Consider the following 19,046-nt stretch of genomic DNA (forward strand, 5'->3'; position numbering starts at 1 on the left):
AAGTCATCCAAAGCGTTGGGCCCGGACGAAATCTCAATGGTAATGTTGAAGCAGCTGGATACGCCGGGAGTCGAGTACTTAACAAAAGTTCTCAATTTGTCGCTAGCCACCCACATAGTGCCTGAAACCTGGAAAATGGGCCGGGTGGTCCCGCTACTGAAGCCAGGCAAGGATGCCAGTAAAGGCGAATCGTACAGGCCGATTTCGCTTTTGTCGCCAGTAGCAAAGACTCTTGAGGCTTTACTCCTCCCCAGCATTAGAGGAAGCTATGCAGTTGCCAACCACCAGCATGGATTCCGTCCACAACATAGTACCACAACAGCATTACACGCCATTTCCACACATATTAGTAGAGGACTAAACCAGAACAGGCCGTGTGACAGAACAGTGTTGGTAGCCCTTGACCTATCAAAGGCATTTGATACGGTCAATCATGCCACACTGTTTGAGGACGTACAGAGAACTACCCTCCGGCCAAGTTTGAAACGTTGGATAATCAACTATATGTGTGGACGCCAGTCGTACGTGGAATTCCGGAACAAGAAGTCCAAAGCCCGTAGAGTGAAACAGGGAGTTCCCCAAGGTGGGGTGATATCTCCGGAACTGTTTAACCTCTACCTTTCCGGAATTCCTCGCCCTCCAGACGGCATTGAGATCGTAACGTATGCGGATGATCGTACGATCATGGCGTCGGGTCCAGTGGTCGATGACATATGCGAAAGGTTGAACCCCTATCTCGCGGAGCTTGCCGCATACTTCCACGCGAGGAATATGAAAATATCCGCCACGAAATCAACGGCCACACTCTTTACCACATGGTCTGCGGAGATGAGAACACAGCTGAATGTTCAGGTCGAGGGGAATTTAATACCGACCACGAACTACCCCAAGATTCTTGGGTTAACGTTCGACAGCATGTTCAAGTCGTCCGCGCAAGCCACAGCTATCTGCGACAAGATGAAAAGTAGGAACAAGGTCCTCAAGGCGCTAGCCGGCAGCTCTTGGGGTGCGGACAAAGAAACCTTGTTGACCTCTTATAACGCGATAGGTCGGTCTGTGGTCAACTATGCGGCTCCAGTGTGGTCTGCGAATACTAGTGCTACGCAGTGGAAGAATATCCAGACCTGCCAGAACGCTGCCCTGAGAACTGCGACAGGGTGCCTCCTCATGACACCAGTGGACCATCTACATGAGGAGGCGAAAGTCCTTCCCTTACGTCAGCATAATCATATGCTTTCGTTGCAGTACCTGCTTGGGTGTTACCGTGAGAGCCATCCCAACCATCATATGGTGGATAACTCTCCCCCACCCAGGCGTGTCAGGAAGGACATACATGATCTAGAGAGGGAGGTCCAGCGCTACAAGAGAGAGCCTCTAGATCAAGAAGCCTATCAGGCAGGTCTGAGTGGCATTCACACCGATGCAGTCGCGGATGCTATTAGCAGTTATAAAGTGAATGCCGTCCTCGGAGTCCACCCCCCATCCATTGCAGCCGAAGAACGTCAGCTGCCCAGACAAACCAGGGTAGTTTTGGCGCAATTACGTTCAGGATGGTGTAGTCGCCTCAATTCGTATTGGGCACGAATTGATGAAGATGTGCGTGACGCCTGCCCGGCGTGTGATACAGGCCCGCACAATACGCTACACCTTTTTAATTGCTCAGCCAAACCTACCCAACTCACTCCAGAGGATCTCTGGCTACAGCCCGTTAAAGTAGCCGAATTTCTAAACCTGGAGCTGGAACCAGATTAGCAGAACACAAACACACACATGTACTACTGCTACAACAACAACAACAACCATAATAGGGCCGATTATTGATCAGCGTATTGTCTGTGTCAATTTACCAATGTATATCTGTCTGTTGTAATCACGCTACCTTTCGAACGGATGAAGATAGAAGGATAACATTTTGCACACATGTTTATTCTGCCAGTAGGCAGGTTAAGTTCGTAAATGGGCCATGTAGGTCCTCGGCAACCATATAACTGTACCTCCCAATATTCGGCATTTTGATGATTTCAGCGTCATTATTCACCGTAGTAGTTTCGAATTACGAATTTAGAGTTCGTAATGGAAATGATAGTCTGTGACAGAAAATTGTCTATGCAGGTCGAGGTCTTCGTATAGGCCCCATACGATTTTAGGTACAATATTCACCGAAATTATTTGAGATGTCGTATTTGAAATTGGTAATGTATGCTACAGGCTGTAATAGAAAATTGTCTATGCAAGTCCAGGTCTTCGTATAGCTCCGATGTAACAATACCTCCCTATGTACGGTATTTTTATGACTTTAGCTCCATTATTCACCGTTTATTTAAAGTTTCGAATTTGAATATGCCAATGGCTTATGACAACAATGCCTATGTAGGTCCACGTCGTATAGACCCCAATATAACAGCTATATTCGGTGTTTTAAGATTTTTTACACAAATTGTGGAGGGTATTCAAAGTTCGGCCAGGCCGAACTTATTGCTTTTTAACTTGTTTTTTTGGTGCTCTTTATTGATAACAAATAGAAGTGTATTTTTCAAATCTTTAAACTAATCTGTGTGACAAAATTAGTATAATATCATAAATAAGTATATTTCTTACGAGCATACTTGTTAGTGATTTGGTGTATTTTTCGAACGAATTGAGATAGAAGGCTAAAATTTTACATACGTGCATAGTTTACAAGTAGGAGGGTTAAGTTCGTAAATGGGCCATGTCGGTCCACGTTTACGTATAGTCCCCATATAACGATACCTCCCGATATTCGGTATTTTCATGATTTTAGCGACATTATTTACCGGAATTATTCATAATTTCATACTGGAAGATCCAAATGGGTACTACAACCTATGGCAAAAAAATGTGTATGCCGGTCCAAGTCTTCGTATAGCCATATAGCAGATATTCGATATTTTCATGATTTCAGCGACATTATTTACCGGAATTGATTCAAATTTCATATTTAAAGTTCGTAATGGGTACTACAGCCTATGACAAAAATGTTTGTGTGCCGGTCCAAGTCTTCGTATAGGCCCCATATAACGGTACCTCCCGATATTCGGTATTTTGATGATTTCAGCAGCATTATTCACAAGCATCGTTTCAAATTTCGTACTGGAAGATCCCAATGTGTACTACAGCTTATGGGAAAAAATTGCGTATGCAGGTCCACGGCTTCGTATAACCCCCATACAATGGTACCTCCCGATATTCGGTATTTTCATGATTTTAGCGACATTTTTATCGGAATTATTTAAAATTTCGTATTTGAAGTTCGTAATGGGTGCTACAGCCTATGATAAAAGTTTTCGTATGCAGGTCCACGTCTTCGTATAGTCCCCATGTAGCGGTTTTCAATTAAATGGCGGGGGGTATTAAAAGTTCGGCCCGGCCGAACTTAGCTGCTTTTTTACTTGTTAACATTTATAATTGTTGTTATTGTAATTTTTTGTAATTCCTTTTTCCTACATCTGTCTTGTTTAAAAACAGAGTTGCCATATACTCATTTATTAATCTATTTCTGTTCTTCTTAAAAGTTACTCGTTTTAATTCCCGCTATAGTAAATTGTGTCATTGGAGTACATAATTTTGTTTCTCCACTTTTAACATCAAATGATATCCACTTTTATTATACCCTCCACCATACTATGGAGGGTATATTAACTTTGTCATTCCGTTTGTAACTCCTCGAAATACTCATGACAGACCCAACAAAGTATATATATTCTTGATCAGCATAAAATTCTAAGTCGATTTAGCGATGTCTGTCTGTCTGTCTGTCCGTCTGTCTGTTGTAATCATACTATCTTTCGAACGAATTGAGATAGAAGGCTAAAATTTTGCACACGTGTTTATTTTTCCAGTAAGTTCGTATTTTAATGATTTTAGCGACATTATTCTTCGGAATTGTTTCAAATTTGGTATTTGAAGTTCGAAATGGATACTACAGCCTAAGACAGAAAATTGTCTGTGCAGGTCCACGTCTTCGTATAGCCCGCATATAACGGTACCTCTCGATATTCGGTATTTGGATGATTTTAGCGACATTATTTACCGGAATTGTTTCAAATTTGGTATTTGAGATTCGTAATGGATACTACAGCCTATGACAAAAAATTGTCTGTGCAGGTCCACGTCTTCGTATAGCCCGCATATAACGGTATTTTGATGATTTTAGCGTCATTATTTAACGGATTTGTTTCAAATTACGTATTTAGAGTTCGTAATGGAAACTACACTCTGTAACAGAAAATTGTCTATGCAGATACAGGTCTTCGTATAGGTCCCATATATCAGTACCTCCCTATATTCGGTAGGTACAATACCCACCGAAATTTTTTGAGATGTCGTATTTGACGTTCGAAATGGATGCCATAGCCTGTGACAGAAAATTGTCTATGCTGGTCCAGTTCTTCACACAGCTCCGATATAACGGTACCTCCCTATATACGATATTTTGATGATTTTAGCTACATTCTTCACCATTTATTTCAAGTTTCGAATTTCAATATGGTAATGGCTTACGACAAACAAGGCCTATGTAGGTCCATGTCGTATAGACCCCAATATAACGGCTATATTGGGTACTTTTAAAATTTTAACAGAATTTTTTAAGGACTTTATTTTTTGAAAATTTCCAAATTCGTTCCAAATGGTGGAGGGTATTCAAAATTCAGCCCGGCCGAACTTACTGCTTTTTAACTTGTTAACATTAAATTATATTTTTTTTAATTATGTATTGTTCGTACGAAAATTGTAAGAATCCAACTGATTCTGTTGGAACAGTTGAGTGTTGGCTTTGCCTCAACTGGTCACATGCTCATTGAGGTAAATGTTGCTGGTGCCCTCAATTTAGATTTTAATGGATTAAGGTGGTGTTGTAATAAATTCCGTAATATTAGCATAGAGTTTTATGACTTTTCGAAAGAAATATCTGCGGAAATACAAGAAATTAATAGGGAGTTTTGGAATATTTATATTTTAATGCAATTTTTGAAAAAATCCTAATTTAGATGAATTAGTTCCTCACCAGTTGTTTCTGGTCCGAAGCGTAAAAGGTCTGCTAAGAAGTGTTCAACTAATGTTGATGCTTCTGGCGTACAAGACGTTTCAGATTGAATATTGGTTCCTCAGCCGGCTTCTACTAACTTAGGAAATGGTAGAGCGAACTCATGTGCAAATGCTTTGACCGAAGAAATCCGCCAAACACGGTTGCTACAGCGGAGGTTACTTAAAGGTTTTTCGTTAATCCTAAAATTTCAGCGGGTATTTCTAGCCCCACTCTTAGGAGTGGGAAAACTTTAAAAGATTCGTCAACTGCTATGAATGTAGCGAGAGCAACCCCCATCAACGCACCTAAGGTAGCTTCTTTCAACATTTGTAAAAGAATTTGTCAGTTCCTGCTTATCAATTTGCTATCAAAATATAAAACACTGATAGTTTTGTCTTTCATTCCATCTATGTTGAATACTGAAATTTTATGTCCAAAATCTCAAATATATCGCAAAGATCGTATAAATAAACAAGGTGGGGAGTTCTTATTGCTGTTGATGCAACATATCCCTCAAATATAGTTGAACTAAATGAATTTAATGATATTGTTTTTATCAGCATAATTGTCGATTTGAACAAATGTAAATTATTTGTCTCATGCTCTTATATACCCCCATCGTCTGATGCTACCTTATATTATCGCAATATTTCTGCAATATCATCAATAGTTCAGAAAATTGCTGTTATTGAATATATTTTGGTCCTTGGTGATTTCAACTTGCCATCATCTGGCTCTCATTGCCAGATTCAGAATGGTTGACTCCTCTAACCTCCTCTGGGAACTCTAACCATTTTTTATTTGATGTTGTGAATCGTTTTTGCGATTTAGACATTTTTCAAATAAACAGTGTAGAAAGTAGTTATGGAAAAATTCTTGATTTAGCATTTGTTAAAATCACACAGTATTTTGAAATTGTAAGAATCCCTGCTATCTCAACACCCGAAGATAATTATCTTCCAACAGTGTATATATTAATGTCACTGAATAGTATAATAAATCCAAAAAGCTCAACGCAACCAGCAAAAAAAGTTTTTGATTATAAAAGAACTAATTTTCATACACTAAATGCACTAATTTCTTTTATAGATTGGATTTCTTTATGTTGTTGTAATAACGTCACTGAACTTGAATCCGCAGTAAAAAAAATTTTGTAACATTTTAAATAAATTTTTCGAAGACTATTTCTAAAATCGAAAAAATAAGTTCAAAAAACTTCCTTGGATTACGCCTAATTTGTAAACAATTAAAAACTCTAAGAAAAAAACTTTATCGAAAATATAAAAGATCTGGGGCTGACATTGACTGTTCCAATTAATCAATTGCTCTGTGTGGGACCCTCAATATGATTTTTATTCCGATAAAATCGAGTCCGTACAGAAGCAATTCCTGCTTTTTGCTTTAAGAGGTTTAAATTGGAACAATAGTTTTGTTTTACCCTCTTATACTAGCAGGTTAAAATTAATTCGATTATCTTCATTAAAAAGTAGATGCATTTAGTTTAATTGTATAATGATGTTAAAAATTGTAAATGGTACTGTACCATCTGATTTTCTTATTTCGTCAATTAGAATAAATGTACCTTTTAGAACTAGTAGATATTATCAATTTTTATGTACTGAATTACGTGCGATGGGTGACCCTGTCAGTAAAATTACTGTCGATTTCAATTATTTTATTATGTAGAATTTGGTATGGATATAGAAACAATAAAATCTAATATTATAATTTTGTATTTAAATGATCAATAGATTGTTTGTAGATAATTGTATTTTTTACCAGCTGATGGATTTATTTTCTGTACCTTTCTTACTAACGCTTGCTGATAGCCCATCATGCGCGGATCATGATGTGTGCGCGATCCCTACGTATGGCGATGGTCGCTTCCTTGATCGGCAGGGGTGAGAAAAGAGTGGCGTTGGGTGCGTTCGAGAAAAAATTCTTACTGGGTACCGCTGGGGACAATATCCTTCATCATGGTGTTTCTTATTGAGTTCAGTCTCTAATTGATCCTGGGTCTGAAGCGTCGTTCGTTACTGACCATACTTAAAAGCTACTTCGGTTATCAGTACGTTCGGTAATCGCTACTGCTTCGGGTGTCAACGGTTCTGTCTCTGCAACAGCAAGGAAATTTTGTTCTATTTGCCATCGATCTCGCCACAATCCCTTTGTTCAGCTTGAAACGGTTGCTTTCGATCTTCCTCAGATTTTGGAAATTTTACACTTATTTGCTGTTCGGTCTGATGTCTTTGGGACAGTCTTTGACTGTCGTCCGGTTGATTTGTGCTAGAGGGAGGTTATCAAAAGGTACTAGGGTCAATAGTAGCTTAAAATACGGTATTTGGTTGCATTGTAACATACGGTATTTGGTTGAATTGTAACTTTGCAGCCTGCGTTCGTTTGGCACGGACCGTATGGAGAAAGCCTTCCTAGTCTCAATTTTCCTTATAACTCTCCTTGGGCCTACGTTCGCACAGCTCCGACCGTAAGCAGCTTTTCCAAGTCATTCCTCTACAAGTCTCTCTGGCTACTCTATCAGCCCGTGTTGCTGTTAGAGATTTTCTTCAGCCAACTCGATGCATTGTTTGTCCATCTGAGTCGAAATTGGTACGTGTATGTAAGTAAAAGTCTTTAAATTTAAATTATTTCCGTTTATTGGCAATAACACTGAGGACTACATACCGCACTATATAGAACATTTGCTCATGGAAATATAACAACAAAGCTTGAGCACAAACTATTAGAGTTGGAAAAAAAGCTTAGGAAGTAATTCTACTTAATTTTATTGAATGTTACGCGTTCGATTTGTCCATCTTTGATAATCTTTAAAAATCTGTTTTTAATGGTTTGTGTCCGTCCGTCTGTCCAGGATTCGTAAAGTAATTGTTGATAAGCAGAGGTGTTTTAATTCTATTCGATGCAGTTAAAAAAAAATGGTTCTGATATATTTTTATTCTGATTTGTGTTCATTTCAGCCTTCAGATATAAAATCCTTGTTTAGGTATTTTTCAGGTTTTACTTCATTTACTACAAGAGGATCATCGATCACCACCACTGCCCACACGAATTTCCATTAATTTGTCATTAATTATCACTCCAAAAATACACCCTGAATTACCTCCAAATCAATGTTGATCAAAACATGTACAAGTGTCACAATTCGATCTGTTTACACCCAGAGATGCTCCGTTTGACAGGTTTTTGACTGTCGAAAAGTTGTAAACGTCGAAAACGTCGTATACCAGTATAAAGCGTAGAAAAAGTATTAAACGTAATAAACTTGTAAAACATGTAATAATCCACAACAATTACTTGCAATCTACAAAGAATATTTATTTTTGCTTCTTATTTACAGAGATGGGCATAATGCACTGTATTTTTAGTGCACTAATAATTTCACTATCACTGTTCATTTAGTGGTAGTGCAGTTTTTAATTCCACTACCACTAAAGGCTTAGTGGTAGTGAAAAATAAATTGCACTACCACTAACCCTTTAGTGATATTTAAAAAAAATTGCACTACCACTAAATTTTAGTGGTAGTGAAATTTCAATAGCACTACCACTAAATTTAGTGGTATTTAAAAAAACTTGCACTAAATTAGTGGTATTTCATAAAAAATAGCACTAAATTTAGTGCTATTTATAAGTAATCAAATTTTATGAATATGTACTATATATTCTGGATTGTTTTTCCCTACTCACTTCAATAAACTTCATTATAGCTGGTATTATACTTATATACATAGTGCTTTTTTTGGCTTCGCTAAAATTTAGTGGTAGTGCTATTAAAATTTCACTACCACTAAAATGTAGTGGTAGTGCAATTTTTTTTTTAAATATCACTAAAGGGTTAGTGGTAGTGCAATTAATTTTTCACTACCACTAACCCTTTAGTGGTAGTGGAATTAAAAATTGCACTACCACTAATTATTTAATTCTTAGTGCACTAAAAATTTAGTGCAATATGCCCAACCCTGCTTATTTATACATTTTGGAAACCACCTAGCGTTAAATGTAAAGTAAGCATTTAGTTAATTTAGCCAATAAACAATGAAATTTTGTTTTCAATTTTTATTCGTTATAGAGAAAATATAGATAAATCCTAAATTATGTTATTAATTATCGTAACACAAATAAATATTCTCGCGATTGGCATTTTTCTATGCCTTGATTTTTTTTCTAGCGGTAGTAGGGAGTACTACGATTACGAGACAAAATTGTTTTATGAAAATGTATTTTAGTATTCGGAATTCTATTGATCGGCTCAGAAAATTCAACAAAAGATACTATGCAAAAAAAAAGAGTTTCCATTCACTTTCCTTTGTGTAAAAATTGTCTTTTTGCATAAAAATGATAAAAGAAGAATGAAAAAATAACGGACTCACTGACAATTATTTGCTGTAAAACATGTTATATCCTACAAATTTGGTACTCTGTTATACCCTTTCTATTCTTTAAAGTTTTTTCGTGCGTTGCTTTATAGAAAAAAATAGGACTATAGGTAAGATAGGCCAAAATATATGTTTAAAAAAGTCCACGTTTATAGCAATTAGTGGCTCTAAAAAGTAGTATTGTAGCTGTTGTGAGCCTTCAAAATAATTCTGATGAGTTCACAACAGAAGTTACGATTGTCCTTTTCGTTTCACTACACTCCAGTGTGCTCTTACAGGACAATTGTGGAAACTGCTAAGCCTATTTAATGCTTGACATATATCTGACCTAGTGCAATTCGATACAAACAGTAGACTTCTCTTTATTTAGTCCCACATCATACAGCGTCCACAGGTTGCCAACAGTGGAACAAACACTTATCTGGGCTTAGGAAATTAAATATGCGTTTATACTACGAATTGGGAGGCATTTAAGGCTGCCTTCAACAAGCACAACAGAGAGGTCAAGAAGGTCAAACTGGAAATATACATAGACTTCACTGAGTCTATACAAAATTTCAATGAGGGCAGTCATTCTTTTCCAAAGGACTGCAGGCATATTAGTGTTTCATTCGTTCTACTGAAATCTCTAGAAAGGCCAATGGATATTGAGATATATTACCTACGACCTCAATAAACACCCACATGAAATGTAAATCTGTTGAAACTGCGCAGCACGACGTTGTGGATTACATATAGAAGAACCTGAATGGCTTATGATTATTCTTCCTCGACATTGAGGGGGTCTTTAATAATGTCGCACTTGAGGCAATTCATGGTTCTCTTACAAAACTCGGTATACCACTACTCCTCACTGAGTGGATCGATGTTATGCTTAGTAGCAGTATCACCAATACACGCGTCGGAGAGTGCTCCGTCAGGAGATCAGTTACTAGGATATACTACAAAGAGAGGTTTTGTCAGCACTACTCTGGCTTTTGGCGATAAATGATATATTAAAAGATCTGAAACAAACCGGAACTAAAGTCGTAGCATACGCTGATGATGTGGTTCTGCTGATTGCAGGGAAATTTCTGTAAACCAATTCAGATCTAATGCAAGGAACTCTTGGGAAACTATAAAGATGGACACGACAATGGACTTTGCGAGAACCCAGCTAAAACTTAGCTCGTTCTCTTCACAAGGAAGCGGAAACTCCCCGAGTTTTTGCCACCTTTGCTGGATGGAGTCACGTTGTGTCAGAAGCCAAATATATCGGTAATGTCCTCGACCAGCGACTAAACTGGAAGAGGAATATTGAGGAACGCTCTAAGAGGGACTTAATCGCACTCTGCTCTTGCAACTCTATAGGAAATAGCTGGGGGCTTAAACCGCGTATGATAAAATGGATATATGTGTAAATTATCCGCCCGATTCTAACTTATGTAGGGCAATGGCACAGTCAGTCCTTTGGACACTTTGTCATTTTAAAGTATGTGGGGAACATAGGAGGTCGGGTTACAACCAGTAATTATGTATCACCTATGCTAAACTTCCAATCACTGGACATCCGATATGACGGTAGAGCACCTACTACGATAATGTCCAATTATTTTTGGTGCTAGACAGACACTTGTGGCTAAGCAAATTTTGCACGACTGGTTTTCATTCTCCGAAACCAGGCCAGCAGTTATTCTTCAGTTAGCCAGAAGACTAAAATGGCTTCTTCGTGGATTTTTCATCTCTTTAACTACTAATCTCTACACTTTGGATGAACACAATGGACCAGCAGCAGGTCTCCGTGTGAATAGGTTGTTATAAGCAACCGCGCATCCTTTGACATTACATAACCTACCCTATACTGTCCTTAATGTCTTGGTGGGCGGCATAATCGTTTCTGTTCCTTTGGTTACTCACAAAAAAAACAAATAAATCAACCACCAATAAATAAATCACCAAATGGTTAATATCAGCCCAAATTGAATGGATTTTTGTACATTCAACCGAATTTCTCATATAATCCTTTTCGTCATATTCACTTTATATCTATGCTATTTGGTACAAGAAATACAAATACCTTCGTCAAATTTGGTGGAAATCGACTCTGAATTGGATGTATGTCCCATATATTAGTTCCCTCTGATTCCCAATTAAAACTGCTCTAAAGCAGTTCATAATTGGTAACATATTAACTCCCAATATAAATTTGACCCGCCCGCCTTTTAAACTTTCTTTACTGGTTTTTATTTGTATCTATGAATAAACAAACCATATTCCTTGTTATTATGATGGTAATTCAATATTTGTTCAGCAAAAAAGGTGGTTCATTAACAGACTTCAAACTGTAGACATGGTGATTCAGATAAGAGAATTCTATGTACAGTTTAGACACTCATGAACCTTTAAACTAGGTGCATTCATGATTAATTATAATTTTTTTTTATGTGTTTGTTTTCTCTTTCGAGGCGAGCTTAATGATCAGAAATTTGCGGTGAAAAGGAAAGCCAGATAGACACTATCACACACTCACCACTATGCGACGCGTTTCGCCGTTGGTTAAGCGGCTCATCAGGCATATTTGGCGTGGATGATGGCTTACAAGGGCCGTTCTCTGGAAAGTTGTATATATTTCGAACTTATTGCAAATTAGCATATGCGAATTATACACTAGAAACTCTCCAGGTTCGACTCAAGTTCTATTGGCAGATCTTTTTCACAGCAATGTTTTGTTTTTGTAGTGATGGATTTTTTTGTCCACAACAACTACATTGCTTCCAATGCATACACTTGTATATGGCACTTCCCATAGTTCCCGGAATATGTTCCAATGCCGCATCTAAATAATAAAAATGAAAAAAATATTATTTATATTATCAAAGAGTTTAAAACACAAGGATACAAACCTTTAACGAGCCTAATAAAATAGATGTCCTAAACAATTCAAGATATTGATAAAAGTAGTAATTGTAGAAAGGTGCTTACTTACCATAAGGTACTGAAGGTCCAAATCTTCCCTTAATTTTCATTTTAACTTTTCACTGCAACACACTGCACTCGTGCTCCGTTCAAATTCTGACGACAAACTGATCATAATCAAAAAACCAAAAAATTGTATACACAAAATTCTTCAAATAATTTCAACCGAGCATGTGCAGAGTACTCGGAAACTTTTCGAAAGGAACGGTAGAATAAATCTCAACAGAAAAAAGTTAACTCTCTGCTAATGTCAGAATTTTTGTGTTTTTTTTTTTTTTCAAATGAAACAAAAGAAACGAGTATGTGCAGATTACTCGGAAACTTTTCTGGAGTAACATTAGAAATTCTCGCCAAAAAAGAGTTAACTCTCTGTATATGCTTTTTTTTTTCTCTCTTTAGCTTTGTTTTGTTCAAACAAAACAAAAGAAACGAGTATGTGCAGATTACTCGGAAACTTTTCTGAAGAAACGGCAGAAAATCTCGACAAAAAATCGGACATCAGAGCCCTCGGAAAAAATTGTTAGCTGGGTACATACATATTTAAATTGCCTGGATTTTACATACATGCACAAAATCGGCAGAAGTCGGACACAATTAGAAAAGAATTGTATTTGTACCATGGTAGAAGAATACAGGTAGTCACATCATCACAGCTGGCAGCATCACAGCCGGACAAGCGAACTGTCAAACAATTTTGAAAATTTTTAATGAAAAAATATTCAAATTTATAAAAACAATGAAAAATGCATATCATTGCAACCTCCGATTGGTGTAGTATAAGAAAACTTCTAAAAACCTACTAATTTTTGAAGAAAAAAAAACATGTAAAAAATATTTTGATTGATCAATTTTCTCAAGCGTTGATGCATTTACCTGTATTCTAGTGCAGATTGATTAACCACAACCATGAGGATAGAGACTGGAGCAGTGTAGAGTAACATTGTTTATTAACGTGTATTTCGCATGTGTTTACTGAAAAAATGCAAAACTGAACTGACCTTAGGAGCCAATCGTAAAATTTATATCATTTTCTGATAGGAGGATTACTTTTGCGCCACCTTGCATATGTATGTAGTTACACGACCCTTATTATATAACGGAAGGACATCGTATTCGCCTCGGATAAATCTGTCTTAGGCTGTAGTATCCATTTCGAACTTCAAATACCAAATTTGAAACAATTCCAATGAATAATGTCGCTAAAATCATCAAAATACCGAATATCGGGAGGTACTTATATATGGGGGCTATATGAAAACGTGGACTGGAAAAATAAACACGTGTGCAAAATTTTGGCCTTCTATCTCAATTCGTTCGAAAGATAGCGTGATTACAACAGACAGACGGACAGACAGTTGGGTCTGACATGAGTATTTCGAGGAGTTACAAACGGAATGACAAAGTTAATATACCCTCCATAGTATGGTGGAGGGTATAAAAATGTATATTGTCCAAACTTGGAATAATTGGTATGTCCTAACCATTGTAGAACTAAGTTATTAAAATCATGGAACCATATGCTTACATTTTTTTGTTCAAAATTATGCCTTTGGCAACATATTATTGTCAAAATCTATTTTTTTTCTCCGCAATGGCCGAAAAATGACTCGTGAGCTGAACATATCGCAATATTCCATCCGGCAAATATTGAAAAAATATTCTGGAGGGTGTATTAAAACCTTGGGCACGCAAACATTTTGGCCGCAGACCTTGGACATTCCAACAAGACTCAGCACCATCGCAGCACGCCCCTCCCAAGAAAATGAGGTTCCTCGCTCCATTTCCAACGCACAATGAACACCAAAATCTCCGGATACCAATCCGTTGGACTATTGTGTCTGGAGTATTTTGGAAAGCAAGGCTGATACTAAAAAAAAACCTCTAGCGAGCGCTTCGCCGGGAATGGGCCAAAATACCGCAGAGCAACATTCGGGCATCGTGTGACGGTTTCATTGTCCGTTTGAAGGTCATAATTCGTGCAAAAAACGATCAACTCGAACAAATCTAAACTTATTCTAAAATTTGATACTATTTCCGACATTTTTTGCTTTCGTTTGCTTTTTTTGCTTTTGTAAAAAAAATTAAAATTATGGCGTTTGACTATGTTGTGGTTTTTTATCTCACCCTGTATGTGTTAAAATTAGTCGATCAGTTTATAACTCGAAGTTTCCAATGATAACATTTGGCTAAAAACGTTGGATGCCTTAGTAAATTCAATTAAGTTCAGTATAATTTATAGTTAGTTATGACATTTAAAGAATACAATTTTATAACAGTATTTCTCGAAAATAATGTTATGCAACTTCTGAGTCCTACAGATGTGCTACATTTTAGATAGGTTTTTAGTTTTCTAACATAAAAAAAATCATCAAATATTCTGTCAATAGTTCAAACCCCACATACCCACGTTAAAAAAGTATATAACAACAACGAAAAACCACTCATTACGTGATTTTTTCAACAAATATTATTTGCGCTTTTACCTTATATTAACAATATGCACCGACAACGCCGAAAAAATGCGATATTAATCCTATAAATTAGTTTAATAAAGAATTGAACAAATGAGTAATAAAATATCCCTCATACCTACCCCCAATAAAATTGACCTGTGGAAATAAAATGTATAGTCTTCCCACACAAAAAGTGAATGCGTACAATTTTAAAACTTTAAAAAACTAATATATTTATTTTATACCCCATTGTAAGGAAATATTTCACATATTCAATTTTAAAGCCTAATTCTTAACTTAAAATATAATTATAGTTTAAAACTATTGCGGATGTAATACTCTTAAACATAAACAATTTTGTTCTTACGTGGTCAAAATATGAAACTAAAATAATTTTAATTTTAAAGAGAGGTTATGTTACGTTTATGGCACCACTTTCATTCGTTGTCCTATCCGTGGAAGGGTTTCTGCTTACATCGTTATCATTATTAATACTGTTGTGACTTTTGTCGACTGTATGAGTGACAACTGAAGACACTGAAGAATTTGTTTCACTATCAACAATCGTTGCTACCAAATTTTGATTAAATTTATGTTGAAAATGTTGAGAGAACGAATTGTTAAATATGGCACTATGTGATGGTGGCGGTAACGTTAAGGATGGTTGGATATGCTGCGTAGAATGGGTATGTTGAAAACCCATAGTTCCAGACTGTAAGATGTGACATTCTTGTTTTGGTAGTTGCGATACATTTATATTTGTGTTACAGTTACTTACATCTGGAACAATATCGTCGTGCGATCTCTTTGTAAGTTGATTTACGCTGAGAGGGTTGTTTACATCTCTAGGATTAGCTCCTACAGGACTTCTCTGAAGTGGGGCGATTATGGAATTTGTTTTGGTATTTATTAAATGACACTGCTCTGTTACGCTGGTTGCTGGTAAAGGTAAACATGTGGGTACAAGAGGTGACTTCGTGGGGTGAACAATTGCTGAAGGTGTTGAAGAATCGACTTTATCAGAATCTCCCTGAAGTACAGCGTTCGATGTAATTGAACATTTATTACTCGTTAATGGCGCCGTGCCGACTTCTGTTCTTCCAGTTTTATCCAATATATTAAATACTTTTTCGCTAGTAATATTTGAAGTTGCAGTTCCAATTGCATTGCTACAATTATTATTCATAGCAAGGCCCATAGCTAAATGACTTAAACGGTTTCCAAGTAACATCGCCGGACTACTTGTGAGGAGAGAACGCATCATACGGTCTGATAAGGAAGCTGGTATAGTTGTGGAGGTAGTTGCAGTACTGTAAGAAGACATTGATTTGGTTGAAGATGGGGATGTCGATGTAATTGTTGATATAAAATTCGATATTGAACTCTGCGTACTACCAGCAATTTCGTAAACAGAATTTTGTTGCGGACATAATGAAGACATGGAAGTGGACGGTTGAAAGTGCTGCTGAATTTTACTTTGCGAAGTTATGTGTAAATTTTGTGTCTGTATTGAATGTAAATTCGAATTATTGTGATTTTGTTCACTAACAGAAATTAAAGTATCTGCATTTTGGACAATAGCAGGGCTTGATAAACTCGTTGGCGGGCTCTGAAAACTCGAGAAACCACTTGGACTTGACATACTTTGATTTAATGACTCATTATCTTCATCGTACGTTTTTGTATTATCATCGGCACTATCACAACTACCAATATTTTCATTATCGATGTCGTCATCGTCGCTCCGTTGGCCGTCCAGGTCGTCTAAATCATACTGTTCCTCCTTAACGCTATTATAGTTCACGCCAATAGACTCCATGTAGCGTATACACTTTTTCTTTCGCTTACATGGCTTACACCACTGATTTTGTTGATCAAGCCCAAAACGAGCCCTACATTTTTTCATATTGTTAGCTCCAGAATCAGCGGGCGAACGATCTTTCTTTCTTTTTTTCTTTTTTGACACGTATCCGTAATTATCCCTGGCACTCCACCCTGGGTATAACTCCATATGCAATTGTCTTTCTTGTCGTGCTTTTTCATAATATTTGCTTTGTTCCTCTCTAGATAGTTCGTGCCACCGTCTTCCCAGTATTTGATTGATTGCAGCTGATTCTTTTAAGGTGCACTCTGCAACAACTTTTGATCTCATCTCTTTCATATACAACATAAAGGCATTTAAGGGCTTTTTTATGTGGGGTTTCTTTTTTTCTGAATAGTTGTCCTTGTTGATTTCATGGCCATGCGTGTTCTTTGAATTCTTGCTATCAACATTTTTCGTAAAGCGTTGGTTGACCAACGTACCGTTACTGTTATCTTGTTTCGGTCCTGTCGGAGTAATTGTAGAATGTGTACCGATCATATGATGTTGCGGCGTGTGCACTGAAGGTAGAAGGTTAGGGGAGAACCGAAAAGTGAAGTCACTGGGCAACGCTGAATTGATAGGAAGGGAAGAAGGATATGGACTTCTAAAACTGGATGCAGCTGAGTATACAGAAGGTGTATGCCAAGTCGTTACCTGTGACATATCTGGACTGATCATAGAATATGGGTACTGGCTGGAGGGAAACGGGTAAATAGCGGGTCTTCCCAAATTTATGGATTTTGCATCAATTTGATATGGAGGGATGCCACAGTGTGCCGGTGGAGGTGTGTTTAGGTGATCACCATTGTGACTTAAAAAGCATGGCAAACCTATTTTATTTGCCATTGTGACAGGTAATGATGCAGCGGAACCATTGGAATAAGAGTAAGGAGATACTAAGTAACCCATATTATAAGTAGAGGTGTGTGGTTCAATTTTGTTGAAAACTGGACTTTGACCAGATGTTGTTGTTATTTTTCCACTTTTTTCCTCACTTTCTGTTAAATCTATCAAGCTAGACTTTTCTTCCAACAAATTTTCCGATGAAATCTTTTCATCTTCCCGATCTCCTTCATCCTTGAAAACTTTAACCTCGTCCGTACTTCCTAAATCGTCACCAGATGAAGTCGCATGGCGTGCATGATTTGTATGGGACATGCTGGCGATTTTCTCTGATTGGCTACTCTTATTACAATTTATACTATTTAAATTAAAAATTATATGAATTTATAAAATTGATTGCACGCGTTTTTACATGGAAAATAAGATCGATACGTTGTATTTTATCTGTAATTGTCGGTCTATTATCTTATGGAAATATTGGCATTTAATTTTGGTTCAAAGTTGTTTATCTACTTCTTAAATGTATTTAAAGGCGGTTACTATTTTTTTTGCATTAACATAATGTTTAGTTTTAAGTGGGTCGTATAGATATGCAATTTTTCATTTTTATCTATTTCACAATATTTGCTTGCAAAAATAAGTATATACTTGATGCCTAATAAAAAACAATGCTCTGCGTTGATGTAAAAAGTTTTTATAGATTTATACTTAATACGATATATTAAAATGTGTTTACATATATTCACGTCATTGGAATGAGGTGTACATTTTAAAAGACATCAAATATATACTTATTTCGTGCAAACAAATTCTTGTCAATTTTCAGTTAAAATACCATTTGTGAGTGTTGTTCACTTTAAAATGTAGTGAGTTTTGTTTAGATTTAAACAATAGATTGTACATAACATTTACTCTAAGAGGGAAAATATGATCCACATTTACCTTAAGTCTTCACATTGGACACAGATTAGATCTGTGAATGGTACGTATATTAAATGAAGACACAATTTACATAAATATGATAACTAAGGAGCGGTACACACCATCAATCACCAGGAAAAATAAAGCCTGCAACTGACGAAACGCCAAACACGCATTTGATGTATATCAGGGTATTCCTCTGCTTGTTAAGATGTAGTCATAGGTGCAACTCAGATGAAAAACACGAAATACAAATTTATTCATTCACCATCAGAAACCAAATCAGCAATGTCCTAATAACATAAAAAACAAAACAAAATTGAAAAGAAAATGTTACAAAAACAAAATAACAGCAAACGATTTTGTTTACAAAATCGATCGTTTATAATATCAATTATAATTTTATATAGTATCCCACCAAAATAAAGTTGGATTTGTTCAAAGTTAAGAAGTGCTATGTTTGTCATGAAATTTATTGCATGTACCGTTTATGTATTTTCTTTAAACAAAACATAAAAAAATACTTCGAAATATCTTTCTATGTCGGAAAATTAATTAAAGGGGTTGTTT

At 36.6% G+C, this 19,046-nt stretch overlaps 2 protein-coding genes across 8 annotated transcripts in view; both read right to left on the bottom strand.

Annotated features, from left to right (window-relative positions):
- The window catches only part of LOC101891022 (protein pangolin, isoforms A/H/I/S), a 162,800-nt gene that overhangs the window by 69,765 nt on the left and 73,989 nt on the right, over window positions 1–19,046 (bottom strand). The window contains exon 1 of one of the 6 annotated variants that reach the window (XM_059124909.1): window positions 18,599–18,736. The exons of 4 other annotated variants lie outside the window; for them this stretch is intronic. The gene's annotated coding sequence lies outside the window, so the exon portion shown is untranslated. Of the gene's footprint in view, window positions 1–18,497; window positions 18,737–19,046 lie in introns of those variants that run through there. One more of the 6 variants, XM_059124908.1, reaches the window with a different exon arrangement.
- Window positions 15,056–18,735, bottom strand: LOC131800416 (protein pangolin, isoforms A/H/I/S-like). Of its 2 annotated transcripts, none has more exons than XM_059124907.1 (2): window positions 18,599–18,735; window positions 15,056–17,913 (listed from the first exon to the last, which is right to left on the bottom strand). In XM_059124907.1, the coding sequence occupies exon 2, from the start codon at window positions 17,868–17,870 to the stop codon at window positions 15,261–15,263; it is 2,610 nt and encodes an 869-aa protein (XP_058980890.1). In that variant the 5' UTR covers window positions 17,871–17,913; window positions 18,599–18,735; the 3' UTR covers window positions 15,056–15,260. The 2 variants fall into 2 exon arrangements, with proteins under 2 accessions (XP_058980890.1, XP_058980889.1); XM_059124906.1 differs by having other exon boundaries at window positions 18,498–18,621.

This window comes from Musca domestica, unplaced genomic scaffold, assembly GCF_030504385.1.
Source record: "Musca domestica strain aabys unplaced genomic scaffold, Musca_domestica.polishedcontigs.V.1.1 31, whole genome shotgun sequence".
Taxonomy (NCBI): domain Eukaryota; kingdom Metazoa; phylum Arthropoda; class Insecta; order Diptera; family Muscidae; genus Musca; species Musca domestica.

Coding starts and splice junctions, on each gene's coding strand:
- LOC131800416 (XM_059124907.1), bottom strand. CDS start 17,870: ATGTCCCATACAAATCATGCACGCCATGCGACTTCATCTGGTGACGAT.